Here is a 27,388-nt window from a genome sequence, read left to right as displayed (position 1 = left end):
TCCCCCCGCCGCGCCCGGCTAAAGGGGGGGGGGGGGGGCAGCGACGCCGCGGCGGGGGCCTTCGCGCACCCTCCCCTCCCCCCCCCACCCCGCGTCGCGAGCAGGTCCCGCCGCCCCCGCGAGCCCGCCGCCGCAGTGCCCGTGCCAGCCCCGCCACCGCGACAATCCGCGCCGCCGCAGTGCCCCCGCCGCCCCACGCGCCGCCCGCACGCGCCCGCCGCACGTGAGCGCTCCCGCCCGCGGCCCGGGCGGCGCGGAAAGTGTGTCACTGGGTGAGGGGGGCGGGCGGGGGCGGGGCCGGCGGGGCGGGGCGGGGCGGGCGGCCGGCGGTGCGGCACTCTGCGCGGCTCCCGATCGCTTTTGTTGTAAAGGGGCAGCCGCCGCTCTGACAGGCGGCAGCGCAGCCGCCTCCCGCCCGCTCGCTGCATGTAGAGCTGCGGCGGGGACGGAGCCGTGGAGACAGCGACCGAGCGCAGCCGTGCCTTGCCGAGCGGAGCCGAGCGGAGCGGAGCCCAGCCCATCCCAGCCGTGCCGTGCCCTGCCCTGCCGTGCCCTGCCGGCGCCCAGCGCGGCGCCGCCCCTGCCCCTGCGGGAGGAGGCCGCCATGGAAGTCAGCGCGGGTAAGCGGCGGGGCGGCCGCTGCGGGCCGGGGCCGGGGCGGGGGAGGGGGCTCTGCGCGGTCGTCCCGGCGGGCCGGGCGGGTGGGGGGGGTACAGGCGGGGGCCGGCCGGGGCGCCGCGGGGCGGGGGGAGCGCGGCGGGCGGCGGCGGCGCCCGGCCCCGGCCCCGCTGGTGGCCGGGACGGCCGCGCGCTGCCTCACATGGACCCGCCGGGCGAGCCATGTGCGCCCTGTGTTTACGTTCCGCGCGGCGTGCCCGCTCATTGGCCGTGCGGGGCGGTGACGCGCGGATTGCATAATAGTGCCGGGGCGGCGGCGCGGGGCGGCTGGCGGCGCGGACACGTGAGGCGGGCGGGCGGCCGCTGTTTTGGTGACCTACATTCGGGGCGGCGGCGGAGGGGCGCGCCGGGGACACGTGGGGCCGCGCCGCTGCGGCGCCGGCGGCCCCGCCCCCGCGGCGCCCGGCCCCGCCCCCGCCGCGCGAGGCCGCGGTGGAGCGCGGCGGGGGGAGGGGGCGGCCGTTGGCAGGGGCGGGGGACGCGCTGCGGCGGGGGCGCGGGGCCGGCACGCGCGCGGCCGTGTGCGGCGGCGGGGCTGCCCGGGCGCCCCGCACGTGGACCGGCCCAGTGCGCGGGGGCGGCGTTGTGTAACGGGGAGGGGGCGGCCGGGGGCAGGGCAGGGCAGCGCGGCGCAGCGCAGGGCCTTTCCAGCCCAGCTCCGCCTAGACGGCAGGGAAAGCCGCAGCCCTGGCCCCGCGGGGCGGCAGGAGATGGGCAGGGCGGGCGGGGCGGCCCCGCTGCCCCCCTCCCCGCTTTGCTTTCCTGCTTTGTTAACGAGGGCGATAGGCGATGTCGGGGGTGCCGGCCGGGGGAGCCCCGCTGCGGCGGCGTCCTCGGCGTCGGGTGTAACGATTCGTACCGTCCCCGATTCGCATCCTCCTTGGCGCCTCCGCGCCGTTACAACTTCCTAAATCTCTGTGGAAATCAAGTACCTGCACGTTACGGGGCTCCCCCCCCCCTAAGTAAATCCCCGCCAGGTAGGACCCGAAGGCCCGGGGGTCCTCGCAACTCCGCCCAGCGTGGCCCCGCCGCGGCGCCGTGGCCGAGAGGCCTTGCTTCAGCACCCTGTGCCCGGTTCCCTGAGCAAAGCCCCATCGGTTTACGGACCCAGGGCCGCCTTCTCCACCGAGCCTGGGGGTCCCTTCCTGCGGGCTACCGGCGTGTGTGGGTGCGGAGATCGCCGTTGCCCGGGCTCTTTGTTTGGAGCTGTCGCCCCGCGCTGTGTATGAGATTCAGCTTTTAACCGCAAGTCAAACAAAAACAGGGCCCGTAGGGAGATGTAACTTGTAAAATAGCGAAAGTATCAGGAATCTTGACTGTGACGCGGACAAGACTGCCAGGCTCTCTAGGGTGCAGGAGCAGCCCAGCCATCTGGGGCTCCCCAGGCTTTCAGGAGACAAGGGGCGCACACCCCCACAGACGTACCCTTGCCGTGCTCCCCTCTGACACTGGTGTGTTGCCCTTGAGGGAAAAGAGCCTCTCTTTTTATGAGGCAGGGTTTAAAGGCGGCGGGGCCAGGCGGCAACGTGGAGTTCGCCGCAGGGGCCGTGTTCTCCTGCCCTGCTCTGCCCTTTGCAGATAAGGATGGCGCCTGCTGAGGAGCCGGGTGCCTCCCTTGGAGCAGGCGGACTGTGAGCTTTGACCCGGCACTGGGCAGAGGCGCGTGCGGCGCCGGGGGGACAGCAGGACCCCTGTCAAACAGGCGGTGGTGTCTTACACGAGCACGGGCGTTTGACGCCGTCTTTTTCTCATGCTGTTGCGGGACCTGCGTGTCCATTGCAACCCTCCTTTCTCCAGAAAAATGATCCCGAACGTGTGCTACGCTGCGTGGAGGATTTTTTTTTTTAAAAAATCCGTCCAGGAACGACCGCTCTGGTGGGGCGTAGGGTCGCCTGTGTCCAGGAGCGTGAGGAGCAGTCTGCGTGTAGCGCACGTGTCGCACAACCGCTTGGTCTGACTTCTGTTCTGCGGCGACCCTGCTGGGGGCTCCTCGGCTGCACGCTCTTCAGGGTGTTGGCGGCGGTTTCCTTGGTAGAAAAAATTAAATGCTAAAGAGGAAATGGGCCAGTAAAGCCGCTGCAGAAATGCTAAGAGGACCGTTACAGCTGATCAAAGTAATGAAAACTTGTAAGTCAGAATTTCTACCTGTGAGCAGTGATATTTCCATGGTTGTATAACACTGCTGCCTAATAGGCGTAACAGCCTTTATCTGTGAGGAGGTGATGTCTGATGTAAGGGGCTACAGCCCCGACCTGCCGTGCCAACTCAGTTGATCAAGGACTCAACTGACACCAATGCTTTTTTCCTCTAGAAGAAGCCAATGCATGGCTGTTTTAAAGTTTTTAATTATTACTGGTGTGTGGAGTTCCTTGCTGCAATCTCCTGAGTCGTCTGTGAAGAGACTTTACAGAGCAATACAGGCATAAAACAGAGAAGATGCTAAGTGGAGTTTATTTAAACAGTTGTGTGGCTTTCGCTGTTGAAATTTTTGTGTGAAATATCAAATGTTTTTATATTGACTTTTGAAATGCTGAGTCTTGGAGACAAACTCAAATGAAGTGAAAACAATTTTTCTTGCTTAAGAGCAAGAAAAAGGAGCCTGTGAAAAGCCAGAACTGCTCCCAGGTCTGCCTGAGGACAAAAAGCTGTTTCATCTGAGGGATTCTCAAGTGTGTCAGATTGCAGGACAGAGACTGTTTGCAAATAGCAGCCTGGCAGTCGGAGTTTAGCTGCTACTAGAAATGCTACAAAGGCTTGCAGTCGGACAAATGGCGTTCAGTAGGCTAACCAGGCTGCAGCGCTATTTCTTTCCCTTGCCCCCTTCCCTTCTGCATCGTGATCACCTCCCAGCCTTTCCTTTCTGTGCCTCTGGCGCGTAGCCTGCATGAAGTCTTTCTCTCTGCCCTATTTCTGTCCCTAACCTAGCTTGTTTGCATTCTGGCTCCACAGTGCTGTAAGATCCTGTCTTTGCTGTGGCTCCAGATGAGCTCTGCTCAGAGGGTGGCTAGAGAAACCCTCCCCGGGCTGCCCCGTGCCCTCTCCCCACTGCCCCGTCCTGCCAGCACCATGGCTTGTTGCTCCATCTTTTGCTTTTGCTGTTTCATCTCGACTTGGATCAGAGGAATTCTGATAAATCGGGAGAAGGGGATGGGGCAGATTGAGAGGTCAGCCGTTGAAAACGAATGGAGAGAAGCAAGCTGGAGGGAGCAAGGGAAAGGAGGGCGTCCAGGAACACGTGATGGCTGGGTCTGGTGGTGCTGGGTCATGGCGTGGCTCACATGGCAGCGGTGCATGTCTGCTTGTTATGTCACTACGTGCCGCCTTTTTTTTTCTTGCCTTAGGGGGTGTGATAGCTTACATCAGCTCTTCAAGCTCGGCATCTAGCCCAGCCTCATGTCACAGCGAGAGCTCAGACAGCGGTTTCCAGTCGTCCTCTTCGCCTGTACCATCTTCTCCGAACAGCTCCTCCTCGGAAGGCGGCTGCAACAGTCGGAGCAGTGAGGGCTCTGACGGGGCACCGAAGAGCGATCGGCTGGAGGAGACTATTAAAACAAACCAGTCGAGTGTTGCTGGTTTGACAAAAGGCCATAATGGAGTCACAAGTATGTTTGGTGCTGGTTCCTGAAACCACCATTTTCCCCTTATATATTACAACCCCATATATTATAAGCAGGTCCTCTGTGTAGCTTGCTGTGAAGGCACATAGCAAAGCCTCCATTTTTATCTTTTTTTGCATTATATGTATAGTAATACGTATAGTATTGCCATACAAATGCTAATAGATAGAGGTCCCATTGCTGCTAACTTCGAACAGTCCATAAATACAGTCCAGCTTTACTTCAGATTTCACTAGTGAAAACTGATCTTAATAAAAATCAAACACTTGGTTAAAAAGATGCAATAAAATAAAGGTAATAGTAATCAGAAATTGCCTTCAGGAGTATTTATGGAGCTGTCTTGCAAATCTAGTTTCTCTGTTTTTCATACTCCTTCCCCTTCCCCTCTACCTTTCCTCCCCCCAAATTTCTTTGAGGAACAAAATAAATAGATTACCAAAACACTGTATTATATTTACATAGCTGTAGCTGGGACCTTTATCTTTTTGATTCCAAGTTTTAATTTGTAGATGTAGCAAACAAAAGTACTCGTAAGCTGGAACTAACGGATAGCCTTTTAAAATGCATTTAACAATCTAGCTCCAGCTATTTGCTTCATGCTTTTTTTGGTAATCAGAAAAGATTGACAGTAAAGAACTATATTTGAACAGTTTTGGAAGGGTAGGAATCAAAGTAAGTGCTGGAATGAGTGTTTCAATAAACACTTAGCTGGAATTTACACTAGTCTTTTGAAGGCTGAATTCTTTTACTGGCAGAATTGTTTTATTGTTTTGAATTGTTATGAAGCTAGAATAAGTATCTAACAGTTCTACCTTAAAAGGTTGGTTTTTTGTTTTCTTTTTTTTTTTAAATGTGTTCCTACCCTAAGTTCTTAGTAAGAACCTTTACTTCCTCTTAAAAATTTGCTAGCAACTAGGTTTTTGGTATCAGGGCAGAGGTTCCTGAAAATGAAAACTGTTCAGATGTATAGATAGATAGATAACATTTTTAGCTCAGTACTAGCTCTGTTTAAAAAAAAAAAATAAAAGGAAATTTTGTGGTTTGGTTCTTTTTCAAAACCTTAAAAAAAAAAGTTTTAGTTCCTCTTTACAAATGAAACCCAAATGTCAAATAAATTACTCTTCTGGTAGAATATGGTTCTGTGGGAGTATTTCCAGCTGTCTCTGTTGCTCACTGTTAAGGTAACTTTGTGGTTACTGAAGTCACTAGTAAAATTCCCATTGGCTTCAGTGACACCAATGTTAGACCAGCACTTAAGACTTCCAAAAAAATCTTTTTTTGTAAGCTGAAATAAAATAGGTGGGGAAAAACTTAAAAAACCCAAACGATGAGTATCTTTACAGGGCTGAGAAGGTATTTTCAAGGTCAAGTGTGTAAGCATGCCGTTGTGGATATGCGCTCAAATGAGTAGTCTTTACATATGTAGATGTGGCTGAGTTACCAGTCCTAAATTGTTATCAAATAGGTAGAGTGTATGGCTTGTTTACAATATATAATAAAAGAAAGTGTCCTTTAATATTTCTGTTTTTAAGAAAAGATGTTTATTCTCTGTTGGGGAAACAGTAGCCTTTATATGGGCTTACTTGTCCTGATGGAAAAACAGATTGAGCCCGAACTTTGGTGGCCTAGTTAACTAAATGGGCCTTTTAAAAGTGCGTAAATGTAAGCAGACTTTCTTTTTCTACAGTTGAGTACAATGCTACCGTGATTGACAGTCCAGTGAATACGTGCTTTCTCCCTATTCTGTTGAGTGCTTCATGTTTGTCTTTTTTCCCCTCTCCCTTGTACTGGTACCTTCTGAACTGTTCAGGGTTTTTGTACATTCTTGTTGTCTGTTCCTCTGCTGTATTTTTGTATGTTGAGCTGACCTGACGTAATTTGCTTTTAGTCCAGGTTTTAAAAGCTGGAAACATGTTCCTGCAGTTGTCATTGGTTTTCTATATCCTTGACTTTTCTGTTCTGATTCTAGAATTTAATGGCATGGTTCTTCTTTGCAAAGTCTGTGGAGATGTCGCTTCAGGATTTCATTATGGTGTTCATGCCTGTGAGGGCTGCAAGGTGAGCTATATTTCTGCTCACCTTTCTGTTGGTGAAATGCTCAAGTTCCCCACATAGGGGAAGAGGGGTGATACTTCCGAAAAAATACTGGGATGCTTCTCTGTTAAACCTGAGAAATTTCAGACAGTGTGTAAGTTGTAGGAAAAGGCAAACCACTTAGCAATACACACCATTTTTCAAACTCTGAATGCTTTTTGTTCTTGCCCCTTGTCTGATCCTCCCTGACCTGGAGTGCACAGCAGAGAACCAGAACTGGAGACAGAGGTGGTAAGGACCATGTCACGCAAGACATGTGAATGTTAATTGCATTAAGAGATAGTGGGTGTAAGTTGTCACCTGGGCTGGGACACAGAACAAAACAGCTTTGGAAAAAGCAGTTCTTTACCATGGGGAAAGCCAGAACTGGGTGCTTGCATGTTCGCGCATCAGTAGATCTGTATTTTCTGATATTGTAACACTGCAGATTTTATGTTCTGTGAAGGAGTTTATGAACTTAAGGGTTATGTGAAAGAACTGCCTTCGAAGGTCATATGGTGCAACAGGATGGTTTTGTTGCCAAATGGTGGAGATCGAAGTCAAAAGACCTGATTTTGACTTTCACCTTTGCACTTAGGAGATTGAGGGCATATCTTATAAACTGTCAGTACAGTGATAGAGGTAGTTCTGGAGATACTTTGCTCTTAGGTGCTGACTATGCAGGGAACAACTTAGCATCTTCTATAGTTAGAAATCATAACTAGTTTGTGTTATACACAGATCACACATGAAGGGGAATTAAGTCATGAGGAGTAGCAAGTTCTTTAAAATCACTTGGGGCTGATGGCTCTGAAGCAGCTGATGAGATGCAGTGATGTTTTCTGTGCTTGCGGAGAGGTGAATCTTGGCAGGAGGATTTGACGTGTGCTGTAATAATAGTTGTGGGGTTTTTTTGTTTGCTTGTTTGTTTACAGGGTTTTTTCAGAAGAAGCATTCAGCAAAACATCCAGTATAAGAAGTGCTTGAAGAATAACAACTGTTCTATAATGAGAATGAATAGGAACAGATGCCAGCAGTGTCGTTTCAAAAAATGCCTGTCTGTTGGGATGTCAAGAGATGGTACGTTCCTCTACTAAGCAGTGATCCTTTGAGAGGGAATCCGCTGCCCACCTCAAAACCGATTGCTAAGGGTCTTAACGGCAGAAAACGCAGCCAGCCCTATTGTCAGGGACAGGTTCCCTGTCCAAGAGCATTTAGATCAGCTTGCCTTCTTGCTCCGTGGCTCTCCTGAACTGGTAATGTAATACTGGCCGCAGAGGTGTCCTCCCATTTCTGGAGGCTAATGCAGTGGGCTGCGCTGCAGTGGTCTGTTAGGGGGACGGTTGTAAGAAGAGTCTCAATTTTGTTTCAATGAGTTAATATTTATAGCTGTATCCTGCCTGAATCTGAACAAGACTATTCTTTTTTGTTTGTTTTGTTTTGTTAATGTTGCTTTTTCAATGAAAGGGAATTCTGCCCAAGCTGATAGCCTTAGAGTAATCATTATAGAGCCTAAAGAGTTAGGTTTGGGTGCATGGGGAGAACATATATCTGCTCTTCTTTTTTCTTTTTTTTTCTTTCTTTTTCTTTTTTTCCTTGGAGGGAGGGGGGAGGCAAGGAGGAAAGGGTAATATTGAGCTGTGTCTCTGACCACCTTGCTGGCTATCCACTCCTTGTGACTTTTTTTAAAACGCGATGCTGAAAGTGTAGTTCATTAGTCTGCTACAACTTACTGTCATGAACCAGAACTCTTCCTCCTGTTTCACTTTTTAATTTTCTCTGGGTGTTTATTTCACAAGAACTAGGAATCTTGGGCTGTTAATAATTTAGTGGGTGGAGTGTTAAACCTTATTTTAAATAATTGTTCCTAGTTCTTGTTGTGCATAGGAGTTATTTCATCCCCTAGGCGCTTGTTTGCGTGTAAGGTTGCACCTGCTTTAATGAAAGAGATTTAGTTACATTAATGATGGACTACTGCACGAACATAATTACATCAGTCGAAACTGGTTATAAGCCCTTGTAAGGCTGTGGTTGGACAGGATAGCAGAGGCAGTTGTAGATTCCCTAGGACAGGGTCAAAAGGGCTGCAGCCACAACGATGCCCCTCCCCTTGCCACCAGAAAATGTCCTTGTCAAGGCAAAGTTATCAGGAAAATGTGCCAAGGTAAGCTTCATTCAGCATTGTTGCTCTTAATTGTTTTGGCAAGTTATATAATTGGTCCATGAGGAGCTGTCGTGTAGGACTTATATTCAAATATGGTATGAACTGTGTTTAAATTCAGCTAATTGTCAGCTCACAAAGTTGTACTGTTTTAATTGATCCAATCTTAAGGCCTGACACTTAATTAACTAACACAACTGCGTGTATAGTCCATAGCCAGGTTTGTAGCAAAAGGGGAAAAAGCTTTAGAGATTATGTGCTTTAATGCTGCTTTCTCTTTGTCTGTAAACAGCAGCATGTAATTCGTATCTTGTGCCTATCCTATGCTCAGGAAGCTCCTTGACTTCAGTGGTAATACCTCTGCTGTAGTATTGGTGAGAGCAGTTAAAGTCTTCCCTTAAAAGGCAAGATTATTGTTTGGGGTGTGTATTTTGTGTGTGTTCTTGTTGGTTTTTCACTTTGGTTTGATGCCTATGTCTGCTGCTAACACTTTCAGGATTGACTTTTTTCTTCCCCCCCACCCCCTTTTCATTTCTCCACCTTGGTAGCTGTTCGATTTGGCCGTATTCCCAAACGTGAAAAACAGAGGATGCTGATTGAAATGCAGAGTGCCATGAAAACCATGATGAACAGCCAGTTCAGCGGTCACTTACCCAATGAAGCATTAACAGAACATCAAGATCAAGCACCTCAAGAAGACCTTTCCTCCAAGCCCAAACAAGAGCGGGAAACCATCAAAAGCCCTTCTCCCCCTCCTAGCACTGACATGGCTAAGGAAGAAGTGATCGGTATGGTCACTAGGGCCCACAAAGACACTTTCATGTACAACCAAGAACAGTCCCAAAACCCAGCGGAGATGATGCAGTCCCAGAGTGGGGAGAGAGTGTCAAAGAACACTGAGCAGTACATCTTGAGCAGTGAGCACTGTGTTGGTGGGCTCGGTGGCCCTCAGTACCCTGAAAGTGAGCACCACCTTGGTGGACAGTACAAAGGGAGAAGCACAATGCATTATCCAAGTGCGCACGCCATGTGTTTCACAAATGGCCACTGTATGAACTTCACCAGTGGCTATACTCAGCGACTTTGTGATAGGATCCCAGAAGACAGCTTTTCTCCAAACAAGAATACCACTTATTCTTGCAGCACTGGAGGAAGAATGCATCTGGTATATTGATATCGATTGTTTGCTTTGACTTAGTGAAAGGCTTAGTGATGCATGTGATCCAGCTGTGTCTCTTTAGTCAGCGAAGCTGCACACAATTGGCACAACTGCGCAAACTTTTCATGGTGACACAAGTTTGATAGCACAAATTGTGATGAAGGAGAATAATGGTGCGAGTTGTATGATTTCAAGTGCTCCACACAAGTGATGGGGTTTCTTGGCTTGTTTTTTAGCAAACTGAAAGTAGACTGATGTCAAAGAGCATTGGTTGAAGAAAACTCATGGCTTTTTTAACTGGCTTGACTTAAAAATGAAAATAGATGTTAGGAGTTCATAAATTCCCTTCTTCACTCAATCCTCTTGAAGACTTCACTTTAAAATAATCTACACAGTCAGATATGCTGTATTTTCCTTAAAGGTATTCAGAGCAAATTTCTGGGGTGAGACCCTAGAGCTAGGATTTTAAGCCAGTCTGTTTGCACACCTTGCTAGTGTGTTCTAACATTTCTCCTGCTGGGTAGGCTGGTGTTTTTTGGGTCAGGGGGGTGTTTTGTTTTGTTTTAATGGGGATAGGCTGATTCTGTTACAGGCAGTGTGAAATATAGGCTCAATGGGACCCACAGGCTATGCATCCTTCTCCCCTAGAACATCTTCAGATCTGAACAGAGGCAGGAGGAAGATGCACAGCTAAACCACTTGAGAGAAGTTCAGGGTCTTTTCTATAGTACTTACACAAGCGAGGCTCTGCACACACTTATGGGTACCTTAGATGACTTTGCTAGAGCATTTTCTCACTGAATTCTTAACAAGGATGCTTCCCGTTTTCTTGCATATGGGTTTTGTGTTTTGGTTTTTTTTTTTTCCTTTCCTTAACAGGTCCCTCCCATTTGCCTTGCACCCACTGTTTCTCTGCCATTCAGGCAACCGGTTCTGTAAGCCCCTTAAAATAGATTGTCCTTTATCACTGGAACCGCCTGAGATGAGAGAACATAACATCCTCGTTCTCATTCTGCACTCCTGTCGAGAAGTGCGAGCCCCTGACCTTTCTGAAGTACTCGAGCTGCCAATGTTTTCCTTCCTCCTAGTTTGTAAAGATTCTTCACAGGTTCTTGAAGGCCCCTGAAAGTCTCTGCACAGTGAAGGCTGTTTGTTTTGATGTTGGATTTCTTCTGTTGTTGTTGGGGTTTTTTTTTGGTTGGTTCGTTGTTTTTTTTCTTCTTCAGCTACGGCACATGCGGACCATGCCATCCCTAGCAGGCTCTGACCTTAATTGCAGACTCTGGGCACTACACCATGGCAAATAATAATCATTCCCAACCTTTCTTCCTTGCAGGGAAAGTATATGGAGTCACTACAGCAGCATTCTTGGCACTCCTGAGAAGCAGAGGTTAAACCTGTCAGTATGGGCAGGCAGGGAGTGGCGCTGCCTGCAGAGGCCCAACCAGTCAGTTTGACCTGTGCATAGCAGCTGCAGGGAGGTTTCACACAGCCAGCGGTGAGGAAACAAAACCGAATCCAACAGAGCACTGCAGGACCGCCTCCCCCCCCCCACCCCCCACCCGTCGTCCCTGACGTGAATGAGGGTTTTGCCAGAGAACTTGATGAGAGCAGAATCTGACCAAAATGAGTCAGTAGCAGTAAGGGAGTGTAATTAGGCTCTGAACCAGTACAGAGACAGATGTTCAGGGGTTTGGTTTTTTCACTCATACCCCCACAACCAGAAAAGCAGAGCAGGTCATTCCTGAAGAGGTTCCTCTAAAGAGAGCTAGTGACTGCACAAGCTGACAACTGCTTCCACAGGAAGCCTGTCAGAGTTCAGGGAGCGTCTGGATGATGCTCTTAGTCATATGGTTTAGTTTTAGGTAGTCCTGCAAGGAGCAGGGAGTTGGACTTGATGATCCTTATGGGTCCCTTCCAACTTGAGATATTCTATGACTCTTGGGCAGAGGTCTCTCAAGAGAGCTTAGACAAAATACACAGCGGGTGAAAGTGGCAGTCTCCCCTGGGGACTGAGTGCCTGGGGGTTAGGGTAAACCATTGTGGGATGAGTTGAGATGCTTTTTGTGTCCAGTTCAGAGCGGGGTGCCGAACCAGAGATTCCTTATTTTCAGAGAGTGCTGTATTTTTCACAATACCTGTGTGAACTGTTGCAGTATCGTGGACAGAGCAGTGGATAGTGTCTGCTATGCTTCTGGTTGTGTGCCTAGACCTTTCCTTTTGCCAAATATTTCATGATTTTCAGTTTATGGAAAAGGTCCCCCTCTACCCCACAAGTAATCGTTTGGTTTTGGGCATTGTCCTCAGACACACAAATGATGTTGTGTTTCACAGCTGAACCAAGAAATCTGCAATTCTGGTTTTTGTCTTTTGGGGAGAGCTTTCTGCATATTGACTGCCCAGCTAGTAACTGATATTTGGGAAGAAAAACCCCACAAAAACTCCAGAAATGTGTATCTGTATCTCTATCTTGTTTTCCCTAGCTGTTGCCAAATTCATACACATGCACGTGCATATATACCTGTTGACTATATTCTTGTAATGGATCTTGGGACCTTCTATGCAAAGAATTGCTAGGCAATTATCAGTCAAGATGGCCTGCAAAAGCAGCATAGCTCTGAGGAATTACTAATCTATTTCGCTGCTTTCTATTTGCTTTGCTGACATTATGTAGGATTACATACACCGTAATAGTATACTTGTGAGGAATACTTAAAGGAATTCTAGTCTTTGATGATGATAGGTGAAATGAATATTAAAAGATTTAAACTTCATTAAAAGATGTAAATTTTAGAAAGCAGAACTGAAAGTATGTCAGAGCGTCTGGTTGGGTTTTACAGAGGGAATTTATCGGCAGTCAGCCTTGACTGATACGTCTCATCTCATTGTAGTGGATTCAGACTTTCCTACAAAAAATTGCTGCATGTATAAAAGAAAGTGCATTTTGTTGTGTTGTGACTGAGCAAAATTGGAATACCAGTTCCTTGGTCCTCCTTCAGTGATACAAATAAAAGCAAACACATAGGAGAGGAAGGTTGTTCTGGTAATGAGGGTGTAAACTTGTGACTCAGGAAACCAAGGCTCAGTTCCTTGGTCTGGTGTTGACACCTTTGTCACCTTGACTGAATCACTTTAGCTGCCTGCAAAACAAGAAAGATATATGAAAATGAACGTAGTAGTGACTGTGAGATTACAATTGATTGATTGCAAAATCACGATTAACTGTGAGATTACAGGGATAATACAAGTAAGAGAAATCCAGATGTCAGCCATGAGTGACAGCAGGGAAGAGTAGCATAACCCGGGTTCTCTCAAGTCTTTTGTTATAAACAATGTTGGTGTTGCCAAGGTCAGCAAATTTAGAAACAGACTGCTAATGGGCTGCCATGGATTTTTTTATTGTTTGTTTTAAAGGGAGGGAGAGAAATCTAGTTGCTTTGGGAGCTGACTGAGGAATACTGATACTTTATGTGTCATTATTACAAAGTTTTCTTGAAGAATAAATCTGCTTCTTTCAAGTATTTGTCAGTATTTGGAATTATATCTTTAAGAGTTGTCTTCTGCTTACGTTTTGTAAACATTAGGTCTGCCCAATGAGTAAGACTCCCCACGTGGACCCAAACAAGTCTGGCCATGAAGTCTGGGAAGAGTTTTCCCTGAGTTTTACCCCTGCGGTGAAGGAAGTGGTGGAGTTTGCCAAGCGCATCCCAGGTTTCCGGGATCTCTCCCAGCATGACCAGGTTAATCTTCTGAAGGCTGGGACCTTTGAGGTGAGACCACTGTGTGTATAGTGCGGACCTGAAAAGCTGTGCATCAGTCCAACCCTGTTAAGAACAAAAATAAATAGAACTGGGTTATATTGGGCAAAACCAGCTTGTTTGTGGATGCTAGCTCTGAGCTTTCCTTAAGCTGATGGTGTCTAGTGCTTCTGTTTGGTCAAATCTTGGTGAGCTGTCCCTCTTCCAAGTAGCTAAAAAGTGCTCAGCCGTTTTACCCTTTCCTCTTCCCTGGGCATTAATAAATGACTCACGAGGAGTTTCTTGGTTTTGTATAGCAGCAGTTACTTTGATAGCTACCTTTGCTTAGCCTGGAGAGAAGCAGACTGCATCTGGAAGGGTGGATAGTTTAGAAAGCTATCTATTGACTTACAAGTTTTGTAGAGGAATGTGTTTGTCGCTCTGTATGTCCTTCCTTCTGCCACTGTGCTCCCTGCCAAAGCCAGAGTATCCATCCTGACCAGTCACGACTAGCCTTTCTTGGGAACTGGGGGTTGCTGAAGCCTCCATCTCCAAAGCAGTAACACTGATAACTAGCTGTACTGCTGCAGCTCTGTAGATACTGTGTACCAGCTGCAGCCTGACTTACTCTAGGCTAATCCCACCAGGTCCTCATGGTTACTTTCACCCACTTGCAAGCATGACATATATGTGAATTAGTGGTGTTAAATTGGGAATGATACCAGAGCCTGGTGCTGTTTTATAATTAGTGACCTTCACCAGGGGACCTTTACTTAAGATTTTAGTTGCTCTTCCAGACTCGTGTCTATTGGGGACCACGCACATTTGATAAGTATTCGGATGTGAAGTTTAAACATAGAGGGACAGAGGAGCTGAAGTCTCAAGTATGCAATGTTACTGTGCTTTTCTGGGGTGAGCAGGGTTGGTGATGCTTTTGCTCTTGTTTACTTGATTTGTTCTTTCAAAGAGGGATGCTGGATTTCGAATTTACCTGAACTGAAGACATTTCTCATGTAATGTGTTGGGTCTTTTATCTGTATTTATATACAGCCCAGTTCTAAAATGGGTAATTGTTGGGTTGGAAGGTACAAGTTATACTGGAAGACTTGGTGCCTGGAGTGTGTCAGTTTCCATGTTGCTCCCATTTTGCTGTCATGTATTTTTTGCCATTATACTTATTCTTGACCTTTTAATATTCATCTACAACTCCTGTAGCTAACAGCTGTATTTTCACTTATTCAGCTACAGCCTCTTACGTTGCTGTTCACATTACACAAAAATGTCGGTTCCTTCCTCTGCAAAGTGGTATACTGTCCAGTGCCCTCAAGGAGGGTGGAAAATCAGGCTTGAACTGTTCCTATAACGTAAAGCCAAACCTTCATGTTTTGCAAGAAAATGTTTTGTCTTGGCCTTTCTTCACCTCAAGCTTTTCTGAAGCCTCATTCATATGCCTTTTTGCCAGTTACAAGCACTGCTGATAAAAGGTTTCTATATCCAGGGAAATTAATAATAATGTATGGCTGCATGCTTATCCCTATTCACTTATTTATAAGAAACATAAATGATTTCTGTTAGTGAGCTGTACCTGTAGTTAAAGGCCTATGTGGCATCTTAGGAACAGAAAAAAACCCAAAAAATAATGCTGCAGAGCAGTGGGAAAAAATCCACCAAAACAGGATTAAAGAAACCATTGCAATAGAGGCAGAAGCATCTTGAAACCCTGGTGCATACAAGGTTGCTTCTGTCTGCTGCGTAACTAAACTAGGATATCCCAACCTCTGCATGTTAATAGAAGAACCTGACTAAAAGTACTGCCTCTGAGCCTGTTTTGGCTCCTTTGGGCACCAGTGTGTGGCTGTCTTGGCACTGTGCTTGCCAGCATCTCATATTCAAGGAGTGCTTGTTTGGGGGCAAGAAGACGCATGGAGACAATGTTGGTGCAGAAGTAGCATAGCTATACATATTCACACACATGTAAGCTAAAAAGCCCTCTTAAAAGTGAGAGTACTGGGGAGCTCAGTATATCATGGTGGTATTTGCATGGCTTTGTATGGGAACCAGCTCAGAAACAGCGGTGACTGTAAAATAAGGAATGGATTTGGGTGGATCCTCCCCCACCTCCACAAGCCCCCACTCCAAATGTAGTTGATGGTAAAGCTAACAAGCCCCTTGGATCTATTGGGGTAGTGACTCAATTTCTCTACAGACTCACAAACATGGTAATTTGGCTGCAGGTGGTGGGGAAGTGAGCAAGCACTTGCCTGTGTGGAGGTTTTTGTCTGCTTACATTGCCATGGTCAGGTGATAGGGTTGATCAGGTATATCCTCAGCGTGCACAAATAGGAGTCTGGCTTGAAGTGAAATGGGATGAGTCAATCATGTGCTATACCATAGTCTAAACTGTTCTTCCTTGGGTTAGAATGGTGACATTGAAATCTATAGGCGAGGTCTTTGGCTTAGTATTAAGTCAGCACAGCTTCATGGGCTTCAGTTTTGAATACCAGCATTAATACTGGTTGCTCATTATTTAAAGTTCATGTTTCTAAAGCCCAGTTCTGTAAGGGGAATACCATTTTGAACTGAAAGGTTGTTGAGCACCTGGTGGGTCCCTCTAATGCAGAAGTTCAGCATTGTCTGTCTGCCCTTTGTCTCCTTTTGTTGTATTCTGAGGGCTTCTGCACCTAGGTTTCTGCCTAGGTTTCTGCACTCTGTAGTTAATGTCGTCAAAGGACATATAGCTTAGCTGCCAAAGGTGAATAATACATAGTGCTCTTGTGTCCATCAAGATTGCTGCATGTCATTTGGCTGTTAAAATTTAGGAGCAGGTCATGTAATGTGCGTGAATGGTGTTTGAATTCTCAAACATTTTCATTTTTTTTTTTGAACCCTCCTTTTTTAAGCTTGTCAAAGGCACTAGTCTTTGCTGAAAACCTGGTTCTCCTCTCATCTGTAGTAAACACTTAAATTAATGCAGTTATGTAGGGTAAGTGAGAAGAGACGACTGTCACACCAAGAGATTGCAGCAAGTCTGAAGTTTTAACCAATGCCAGTTGGTTCATTTTCTTCAAATAAGAAGGCTGTTCTGTGCAACTTAAACGTTGAAAATGTAAATAAGGTTGTTGAACATGAGCAAATGAAACTTTACAAGCCATTCCAGAGGGAAACATTTCACAGTACGACTGAGAAACCACAAGAGAAATTTCAGCCCAGAGGGGTAAGTTCAGCACATGTCAACCTGCTCCAGTCCAGGTGCTTATACCAAAGGGGTATTCCCAGCTGCAGCTACAGACCAGGTGCCGTTTCAAGCCCTGCTTCCCTAGCCTTTTGAAGGCTGTACATGTGGCTCCTTTTACCAGAGCTCATTAACATTCCTGTGGGTACAGCAATGCGGCATGGTACTTTCCCAAAGAATGCCTAGTGGGCCAGATCATCAGGTGGTGTAAAGCAGCATTGTTTCAATGGAGCTGCTCTAGTTTACGCCAAGCGAGAATCTGGTTCAATACCTTCATTTTGCTCCTCATAAGTGTGGCCAAGAAAACATTTCTTTTAATGCTGTGTATGCCTTTGGCTGTTTGGTGGCTTAAGCAAGTTGTTCTACTGGCATATTTATGAATGGCAGTGTCTTTGTGGCTCAGGCTGTCTGAGGCTTAAATTTTAATTTTCTTCCCTTTCATGTTCTATAGCCCCTCCCCTGCATCCACTCACTAATTTTTTCACTTGTTTGTTTCCCTCAGACTACTGGGCCAGAGCTTGCACTGTTTTTTACAGCTCAATAGCATGCTGACAGTTTTTGTATAGAATGCTTGTACAGTTGTTAATGAGACAGTTTGAATGATGTTAAAAGGTTTAATTTTTTTTCTTCTGCTTTTCTAGAAATCCACCTATATTTACCTGTTTTTGTTGTTCTTTTTTTCTTTCACCAGGTTTTAATGGTACGATTTGCATCTTTGTTTGATGCAAAGGAACGTACAGTCACCTTCCTGAGTGGAAAGAAGTACAGTGTGGATGACTTGCATTCAATGGGAGCTGGTGATCTGCTCAACTCAATGTTTGAGTTTAGTGAGAAACTAAATGCCCTGCAACTTAGTGATGAGGAAATGAGTTTGTTTACAGCGGTTGTCCTGGTATCTGCTGGTAAGGAGAGAAAGTTAACTTGCACCTTTGCCAAATTTTGAATATGGCTCTCTATTAAAAGATTTCTGTAAAATGTATACCCTGTTATTTCACATCTAAGTGCAATTTAGTAGGTTTTAAGCTATGAGCAGCCTGTAATTTACTTTTTTACATACCTGCTCTTTCTAATACTGCCTTTTGGAAAAATGTGACAATGGGCTTATATTTTCCTACTACTTTCTATAGAATGCAAAAATACATCTCGTAGCTGCCCAATGGCCATTTAGAAGCTATTTGTCTGACTCATCTAAGTTTCACAGGACAGCATCAGTGAAATTACTCCTGACTTGCACAGCCTAAGTCTTGGGATAAGGTGGTATTTTTACTTCCAAGTGTTGTCACTGAAGTCAATTGCGTATCTTACTTAAGTCTAAATCCAACAGTTTGATCTCTGCCTATGTCAGCAAGAAAGCCCTATTCATCTGCATTGTGACTTCTTACCACTAAGGGTCTGCTGATCCACTAACATCTTCACCGGCCTCATATCTTGTTTCAGTCCCTGGATATACAGAACACGCTGGCCCAGATTCAAAGAAGGATTAAGCACCTACTTCTGTAGTATTATCTAAAGCCTCAAATTAGGCACATTAGCTCTGCATATAATGCCTGGAATACAAGATGCAGAATCCCTGCTTGCTGGGTAAGGAGCTCTCTAGAGGTAGCAGGCAGGAATACTAGTAGTGTCCACTTACACAACAAGCTAGCATTTGGGGCCACTCACTTCTTGAACAAGTACACCTCTTCCACATGAGCGGGTTAGACCCACATCTTTCTTATCAGGGAGAGGCATCCCAGCCATGGTGCTGTAGGCACATGAAGCCTCTGTAAACACGGTAGGACAGTTCAGTCTAATAGCTTTGTGTATGGCCTAACTGAAATGTGATAGCACAGGGTGGGGCAGCTGTAGCCTCTTCAATTTGTAAGTGGTGGTAACGAGCAGAGGGTGGTACAGAGTTTGCAAGCTTCAAAAGCCAGAACGAATGGCAGTGTGAAGGAAGCATGGCACTGTAGTCTGTCAGTGAAAATGTTCAGGTAGCAGACAGAAACCTGGGGTTTTAGTTGCTTTTTCCAGACTCTGCTTTACGTATTTTATTTTTGAAAAGCTAAATTGACGAGAACTGAAGACAACCTTTAAAATAAGGACTGAGAACCAGGCCTCTTCCCTCCCTGTGCAATGTCATAACTAGGCTACAGCCGCTCTTGCTTGCTCAGCTGCTGGGCCCTAGAATATCACCATCTCTGTGCCACCTGTTTTGAATGTAAGTGGCTGTATCTGTTCTGTTAAATGTGCTTCTAGCACAGAGCCAGCCACTCCCCCCCAGCCTTTTGAGCACTGCTCTGTGCTGTTGCTAGCTCCCAGTGGGGCTTAGCTTAGGCATGGTATGTAACATGTACAGCTTGTAATGTCAGAGCCATGCAACAGGACAAAAAGAGGAGGTGCTTGGTATTCAGGCTTCTTGCAGCTGCTGAGGATTTTTCAGATCATAGTTTTGGACATTATTACTACCTATCTTAGCTACCTTGTGATCTGATCTGTAGTCTGATCACAGCCTTCCTGGACATCTTCACAAAATACTTCCAGGGTTTTATAAAGTACAACTTCATTAGTCTTTTAATGTTTGGGCCCGAACTTGCATTCTTACTGTATTCCAGACACAATAGTAATCTTGATGGTCACTGAGAGTCCAGCAATTTTCAGATCAGCTTCACTCTGCAGCTTGCAACTGAATTGAAATGCTGCAGTCATTACTTGCACAAGTGAGTAACCGAGCAAGCTTCATGCTTGAGCAGGTACCTAAGAAGAACAGAAGTGCCCCCAACAGAGCTCCTGGGGAAGATGCTTGCAATGTGAGGGCTTGACAGGAGAAGGTGTCTGTAGAACTGAAGGATTGTGGGCACCTGTTGGTTAAACTGATCTTGAAAGACAGATCCCCTGCACCCCACCCCTCAAGGAGGAGTGTGACCCAGAGAGTCATTTCCCATAAGGTGGAGGTGGAGCTCAATTAGAGAAGGAGGAAGAGTTGAGGAAAAGCATCAGAGAATGACATGGAGATGCAGGCAAAGGCAAAAGATGCTGTAACTGGAAGAACAACTGAAGGTGGAAGAATAAAGCCAATTAAGACTTCTTCATCTCAGAATGAAAGTTACTCAAGAGAAGATTGAAAGGAAGGTGGTACAGTAGTCAAGTTTTACATCAGTTCCAGAAGCAGAAAGGAGTGTGTGACCTGTTGAATCCTGATTGTGTGATCCAGAATATAAAATACCATGCTGCACTAGTTAAAAATCTTTTAAAAAGACTTTCAGTTGTTTAAAATTTTTGAAAAAACACCAGTGGAAAAAAAGAAATGTTCATAAGTCTCTAATAGTGCTAGTGGGGAGAACACTTGTCAGAAGCATCTCCACGTAACACTGGATGAATAACCACTCTTACGAGGGATGTTTAGAACGTGCAGAAAGAAGAAGCAGGGGTAGTAGCAAGGAATGTGTGTAACTGTGTACATCCTCTTGTTTTGGTGCCACATGGCAAAGAAAGAAGAAGCAGGGCCATACAGTGAGGATGTGGGAGCGCTTCTGGTGGTGCTGAGGAGTTACCTTGGTACCATTCCAAAACTAAAAGAATGCTTCACCTCTGGCTTCAGTTAGCTGGATGTGTTGAAGATGGAGGGAAGATAGCAAGATGGATCATGGGCACTGAAGAAGGAAGAAACAAGGTGGAAGCAAAGCTGAATGTGGTTTGTGCAAGTCTAGAAAGCAGATAATCTCTTAACTGAGGGTGATGCCTTGTGGTAGAAGAACATAAAATACACACCCTCTATTATTCTCTCTTACTGGGATAGTACTAACAAAAACTTCTGCTGTCCACTGGGAGAAACTGGGAAGTAGACTGAGAGGGAGAAGAAAGATTTGGACTCATTGAAGAAAGAAGGCTACAGTCACTCACCCAAGGCAGCCAGGAAAGACTGGACTGCATTCTTCTACTTTCAGAAGCAAGGTAGTACCGCTGTCACTGTACAGAGCTCTTGAGAAACCTCCTCTGGCATATTCTGTGCAAATGTCATCATCTCTGTTCAGGACAGAGCAAACCTAAATGTTTTGCAAAGCGGGGGGGCAAGTGGGATAGATATTAACAAATAAAGGCAGAGAGGCATCTCTTTACTCATGCTCTCTTGGAGAGCAGCTATCAAACCTAACGGACAATCTACACAGAAGAGTGGAATATGTGCTAATAAACACCGTTTGATATTAATCAAAGTTACTAATTGTTAGAGTAGAAGGTTCTGGAACAATCTTTCTAAAGGGAAAAAAACACATTAACTGCTTCAAGATGGATACTTAAGTGGATTATATAATAATTTTTCCCATAGCGGTAGGGAACTGCACTGGATAGTCCAGGAGGACTTCCTAGACTCTGTTCACCTGAGAAGTCCGATTGGATTGACACTGACAGCTTAAGGAAGGGATTCCCACTCTGACTGTACAGTCTGACTCAGTGCTGCTCCAGAAAGCTGTTGTCATTCTGTGTCCCAGTTCTGCAAAGTGCTTAAGTACGTGTACACATCAAAGCACATTTCTGTTCGTGTCTGTCACTCGCGTATGTCTGTGCCCTGCTGAATTTACATAGCATTTAAGAAGAGAGGCTAGCTACAGCTTGCGAAAAACAGCTACTGTGCATGGTTATTAGGTTTTGCTTAAAAATTCATCCTTTTAAGCTGCTTACTTGGGTTGCACCTAAGGACAACAGGCATGTTCTTAAATACAGCTCTCTTGAAAGAGATGCTTCAGGCGTGGGGCGAGTGCAGTATGTGAAAGCATAATATTTTTGTTGACATTGAAATTCTTCTTTTCTTTCTCAATTGGGAATTTTTGGGTGCATCATGTTTCATTTCGTAAGTGCTTCAGAACACACTCAGAAATAGTGCCCAGTCACGTCAAGGCTTGTACTCCCTTTGCCCCTGGGGTCCCATTGTGCAGATACGAGGGTGGCTTGTCCTAACGAGTGGGATTTCCTCCTGAAATATGAACCACCAGTTTAAGTTTAGGGTTCTATGTCCAGCCTTGAGAAACGTTTGAAATTCTTACTTCTGTGTACCCTGTCTCTCTCCTTGCGTTGAAAGTTGTGATTCAGCAAAATAAAATTTAAGTGTGTGCTTCAATCAGTCCTTTTCTGGAAACATGGGTAAGTGATTACAGAAAAGGTGATTGAATGCTGCCAGTTCAGCAGGAGCTTCATACTTTACACAGCTGAATCTAAATAATTCGAAAGACTTTTTGTATGTGGGTTTGGAACTTTTGGCATAAGTATTTAATTTTTCTTTGCTTGTTAATTTAGTGAGTGATTCTTGCAGTGGCTGTATGTTGCAGACTACATCCGTTCAGTCTCTCCCCCTCCCCCCCGCCCCCGTTTTTTTCTTTCTCTCCTCCCCCCCCCCCTCTTCTCTTTAGATCGCTCCGGAATAGAAAATGTCAATTCTGTGGAGGCACTTCAGGAAACACTAATCCGTGCATTAAGGACCTTAATCATGAAAAATCACCCAAATGAAGCCTCTATTTTCACAAAACTTCTTTTGAAATTACCTGACTTGCGTTCCTTAAACAACATGCACTCTGAAGAACTCTTGGCCTTTAAAGTTCACCCGTAGGCCTTTAGGTCTCATTTGTACTTGGACTTGCCTCGTGTTAAACTGTTTTGTGCTAAAATATGTATTTATACAGTTGTACCACTTGTTGGAGAGAGAGAGTTCACAGACTGTGAACAATCGATAGCTGTCCCATAACCATGCAATAACGCTTCAGCAGGTGCTTTCAGCTAACAGTGGCACAGCATTCAGAGTCCTCCAAGATGTCCAGACCCAGCTGTGCCACACTTCTGCAGAAGAGGTTGCAATGAGCCGGAGTAAATATGGACTGTTCTTTCATTTAGAAAAAATAACCACCACTGCCCTCTCATGTAAACTGAACGCAAAATAGCTGTGTATGTGCATACAGAGCATGGAATGGGGTGGGAACAATCCTGCGCTAATAGGAAAATGGAAGAGCTGTTTTAATTGGTCTTTCACTTATCTAATAGATGTATGTCAGTGTCTCTTGATAACTCACTCATGGATTCACTGTTGTTATTCCATTAAACCCGATGGAATGATTTCAGCCTGCACCAACTCTTCACTGAGCGTGTGTTCATGCCATGTGTATATAATATAAATAGTTAAGTAATGAGTGTTTATGGCTATATAAAGTACAGAGTTGTGTGTATATATGTGTATGTATATAAATAGTTCTATACATAAAGTATACATATAATTTCTTCACAATATTTTAAACTGTGAAGGAATTTAAACTTACAACAGAAGGTGATCTATGGAAAGAACCAAATAGATGCACTTTGCATATTGCTGAACTAATTATCTGAGCATTTCTAATTTTTAGAAACATCAAATTTGCATTACTATGCTGTGTTTGTTAATTTAAAAAAAAAAAAAAAAAAAAAAAAGGAAACAGAGTGGCACCAAAGGGGCAGAGTCAGATTCAGCTTCCAGAAGGGGTTTGTAGAGAATCTCAAGTGGAGATGGTTGGTTGTGGCACTAATGAGATTGATTGTCAATTGCCACTGAGGTTCTTACATTCTGATAAAGGTTAAAGAAGCACTAGGTGCTCTTCAAAAACTTCAGCACAGCCAGAAAGAAACTATCAGATGAATAACAGCATCTATCAGAAAAAAAAAAAGTGGGAAAAATGTATCCATGGTTGCGTTTGGGTGTATGTGTGTTCTGTGACCGTTTATTTCTTGCAATACATCATTTTGCTGCTTCATTGCTAAACAAGAATTGAACACAGAAATGTGAGATTCCCCATGTCTTTTCACAATTTGGGCTTTGTGGTTCCCATGCCTGTTCTTCTGGAGCTCTCCATTGGTGCGTGTGCATGTGCGTGTGTGTGTATGTGCAGAGAAGGTGCACTGGATGGTCTGGATTTTTTTCTTAAAAAAACACCACAAAAACCAAACAAACAAATGGGACTTTTTTTGTTGTTTATGCCAGTAGCAAATTACAAAGCAGATCCTTAAGGCTTAAGATTCTGCTGTTTTTTCCATGTAGGAAAGCGGCTCTCTATGGGTTTTCTCCATTTGTAGCAGAACCTGGCACCAGAAAAGAGAGATTAAAAGAAGTCAAAGCAGTTGCATTAATTAGTTACGTTTATGTTTTGCTAACGTGGGAAGAAGATGCTCCATTACCCTTATGTTTAGTTAACTTACCTTGGAGGTAGCTCTCTGGGTCTCTAGCGTTTGGTAACACTACTCTGTGGAGGGAGAGACCTCTCGGTTTGTTACTGCGTTTAGATGTATGCAGTAGTTTGAGGCCAGGAGCCAGCAAGCCGCCAGACTGCAGAGCTGCTCCTCGCCGTGCCGAAGCATCTCTTGCACAGCAGCGTGTCGATGGGAGCCGGCGTGTGCCTGCCGCTGAGCTGGAGGAGAGGCGTTCTGCCTGCCCCTGAGCATCAGGAGCCAAGCAGGGGAGGGGAGACTTGCACCCTGCCACGGCTCCAGTCACCTTTGGGCTGGGGATTTCCCCTCGGAAAGTGGTAAGGAGCGTGGGCCAGGGGGCCGAGAGCAGGAGGGGGCAGGTGCTCGAGTAAGAGCTGGGGGAAATCCAGCGTTAGCCTTGGCTAAGGAGCAGCAGAGCCCACCCTTCCCCTGCTCTGCAGCTGCTGCAGGGAAAGCCATCCTCCTGCTTCAAGCTACTTTAACCGCTGGATAATGGCCCCTTGATACACAGTTTTGCTATCCAAATGTGCTATCGGGGCATAGTGTCCTAATTTCTGTTAACAGTCTGCATCTTACCAGTATTATTTGTTTGAGAGCTTCACTGAATTATGCATTGAACCATTCAGACTTTAGAAAGGACAGTCACATGTTTTGTATTATTTAGGAGCTGAAGTGACTTCTCTGTAGACCCCATTTCAAATGTGGAAAGTACGGTTAACCCTTGGTTGTTTTGGGAGGGAAGGAGGCTTCTTGCAGAGATTGCCACCCTACAACTGTGTTTTGTTGTGTTTTGTTTTATTTTGTTTTTCTTCTTAAAACTGTATTATTAAGCCTTTAGGAATGTATAACCAGGACTGAGTAATTACTGCTTATTAAATTTTTAGTTAGATTGACCATGTATGCCTATAGATAGCTATTCTAAGTTGTGCAATTTCATTTGAAATAATCTTCCTGTACATAATGGAAAAACTCATATAACAGAAAAAAAAGCCCCAAACAGATTGACTGAACAAAAAAGTTGATTAAAGTACGGTTCAAAAGTGACCCACGTATTATAAACTCTAGCTGGACTCTTAGAAGAAAATCTAAACTCTTCATGTTAGCTGTGTATTGTGAGCTCTTCTTTTACTGTGTCACTGGTTATACACTTGTTAAACGCTGAGATAATAGACTTCATGCCAGGCATTTGAGTACTGTAGATTGGGTCATTGCTGAAAGATTAATGTACTGTATGACTTACTTAAATGAAATTTTTATTCTTGATTTTATTCTTGATTTTGTTCTTGTTTTAAAAGATTAAATATGGGCATTATGTCAGCAAGCTAAACTGTGTTTCTGTGTTCTTTGTATTTTTCTGTACGAAATCTGGAGGGGAGGACAGCACGCTGAGATGAACAATGTAGAAGTAACGGATGGGAACATCAGCTGCTGTAAGGTCACAGGGGCTGCACCGGTGCACAGTGGCTGGGAGCCCACATCTCAGTCCGCCTGAGATACTGGTCCATCTTGCCAGGTAGTTGGATGGGGGCATATGAAGGCCAAAGATCTGTTTGGTTTTTCCCAGCTTGATTTCCTAGTTTGAAGAGTTTACTGTTTTAGGAGATAAGAGAGGCTTCTCCAGGAAATGCTGTATCTATCGGTGTTTAAAAAAAACCCCAAAACCCCCAAATTAAAACAGAAACAAAATTATGACTGCCAGCACTGGAAAAAATAACAGCACAAAAACGCTTTCTTTTTTCTTGGCATGTGTTCTCTGGTGGCATGTTTGCATATGGCTTTCCTTGTTGCCACCAAGTCTGAGCCCCTGTGAGTGGGGCTGTGAGCCACGGAGGTCCCAGGGCCTGGGAGGTCCTTGGGAAGAGCTCTCTCCAGCTTTCACCAGGATGCTCCAGATGGGCCGTGAGTAGTTTTTCCCTGTTTGGCTGTAAGAGCCTTACCACAGCAAATGAGGGGGATGGGAGGGACACTTCCCAGTAAAAACATGATTCCATTCCCCGCTCTGCCACCCTCCCAGTTTGGCAAGATGCTCTGGGGTTGGGGACATGAAGTGTTTGCGCTTGTTCATGGGAAAGTTGCTAGGCTTGGAGTCAACAGCGCCGACTCAAGTGTGAACATGCCCACAGCAGCCTGCCCCGTCTCGTGTCCTCAGTCCACGAGGAAATGGTGAATGTCACAAGGAAAACAAAGGTATGAGCATTGCTGTGTGAAAGTATAGACTGATGAGGGTGTGGGCAGCCAGCTACCTCCTGCTCAGGCTCGTGACCCATGCATGGGCTGTGTGTGGGGTGGGAGGGAATCGGCATTTGCAACTGAACCGCAGAGCACTTTGATTACAGAAACGGTTTGTACAAGGAAATAATTGGCACTTCCTTTTCTTTGATGAGTACAGCGAGCAGCTGCCAGAGCCTTCATCAGCAAATACCTTCTTTTTTTTTCTTTCAATTTTTTTTTTTAAGGTTGAAGTTTGGAGCGGGCGGGGGGGAACATCCAGGTAGGGGGAGAGCCTGGACACAGCCATCCCTGACAGCCAACAGAGCTGCAACCGGCAGCTTGGAAAAAACATTGCGGAGGCTGTGCTTGCTGGGCAGGAAAGTTGGTCAAGGACACAGCCACGCTGCCAGCGAGAGAGAGCAGCTGAGCAGGCGTGCGTGGAGGCTGCAAGGCTGCACATTTCTGGTTATCAGGAACAAACAGGTCCATCCACGCCAATAAAACTTCCTTCCGTGCAGACACTGCTCTGCCGTGCCAGGCCCCTTCACAGAGGAGTTTATACTTGCTGCAAATGTACCCCCTAGCACTTCTGTTTTAAGGCAGAGCTTGCAATGATAGAGAGCTGAACTCTGCTGTCTCCTATAACTACAGAAACAAACCACTCCTGCCTGGCCTGAATCCCCAAGGCAGGCTGCGTGGTTATCCATGATGGTTGCTCCCCTGCATTGCTCTCTGGGAGAGCCTTTGCCTTTGGATGGAGGAGGACCTCGGGGTTACTTATAAAGCTACATGCTTAAAACTGGGGGGAGTATCTCCTTGAAGGGCCCTTCTCTCTGCCCATCCCCCTATACCTCAGCTTAAGAAAATTGTGGTTTAAATTATTTCATGCAACAGCATCGAGTGCTATTTATAAGGTGGTACAAAGGCAAATGCGATATGTTAAAAGCCCATCTGGCCCAGAAATTGCAGCTCAAAATGAAGCAAATCTAGAGAGGCCTGCTGGATTACTGCTGTACAACAGCTCTTCTCCATCGTGTGTGATGCTCTGTAGACCTCATGCAGGCAGCACGGGATTAGCTGCAAGGCTAGATAATTGCTGCCTTGGTTTTCATGTACTTAATGCAGATACTCAAAGCTGCATGATGCATAAGCAGTGGTGACGGTTTATAAAATGAGGCTGACACTAATGACCACTTTTATGCCACTTTTGCAGGTTCAGCTGCCGACACACAGCTGAAGATTGCCTCTGACCTAGGCTGGAGACTGACTCAGTTCCCACATGGTCCTGGAATACGGGAGGATCTTGAGGAGAACCTCAGG

General features: G+C 45.9%; 1 protein-coding gene across 2 annotated transcripts; it reads left to right on the top strand.

Annotated features, from left to right (window-relative positions):
• Window positions 1-303: 303 nt before the first annotated feature.
• NR1D2 (nuclear receptor subfamily 1 group D member 2) lies at window positions 304-25,178 on the top strand. 2 transcript variants are annotated; one of them, XM_052798024.1, is made up of 8 exons: window positions 304-620; window positions 4,020-4,280; window positions 6,265-6,353; window positions 7,304-7,448; window positions 9,078-9,694; window positions 13,273-13,458; window positions 17,349-17,559; window positions 22,042-25,178. In XM_052798024.1, the coding sequence occupies exons 1-8, from the start codon at window positions 605-607 to the stop codon at window positions 22,236-22,238; spliced, it is 1,722 nt and encodes a 573-aa protein (XP_052653984.1). In that variant the 5' UTR covers window positions 304-604; the 3' UTR covers window positions 22,239-25,178. The 2 variants fall into 2 exon arrangements, with proteins under 2 accessions (XP_052653984.1, XP_052653974.1); XM_052798014.1 differs by lacking the exon at window positions 304-620 and adding an exon at window positions 1,838-3,139.
• The last annotated feature ends 2,210 nt before the right edge of the window (window positions 25,179-27,388 follow it).

Source organism: Harpia harpyja, chromosome 1 (assembly GCF_026419915.1).
Source record: "Harpia harpyja isolate bHarHar1 chromosome 1, bHarHar1 primary haplotype, whole genome shotgun sequence".
Lineage (NCBI taxonomy): Eukaryota > Metazoa > Chordata > Aves > Accipitriformes > Accipitridae > Harpia > Harpia harpyja.
This window is presented reverse-complemented; position numbering and strand designations above follow the sequence as displayed.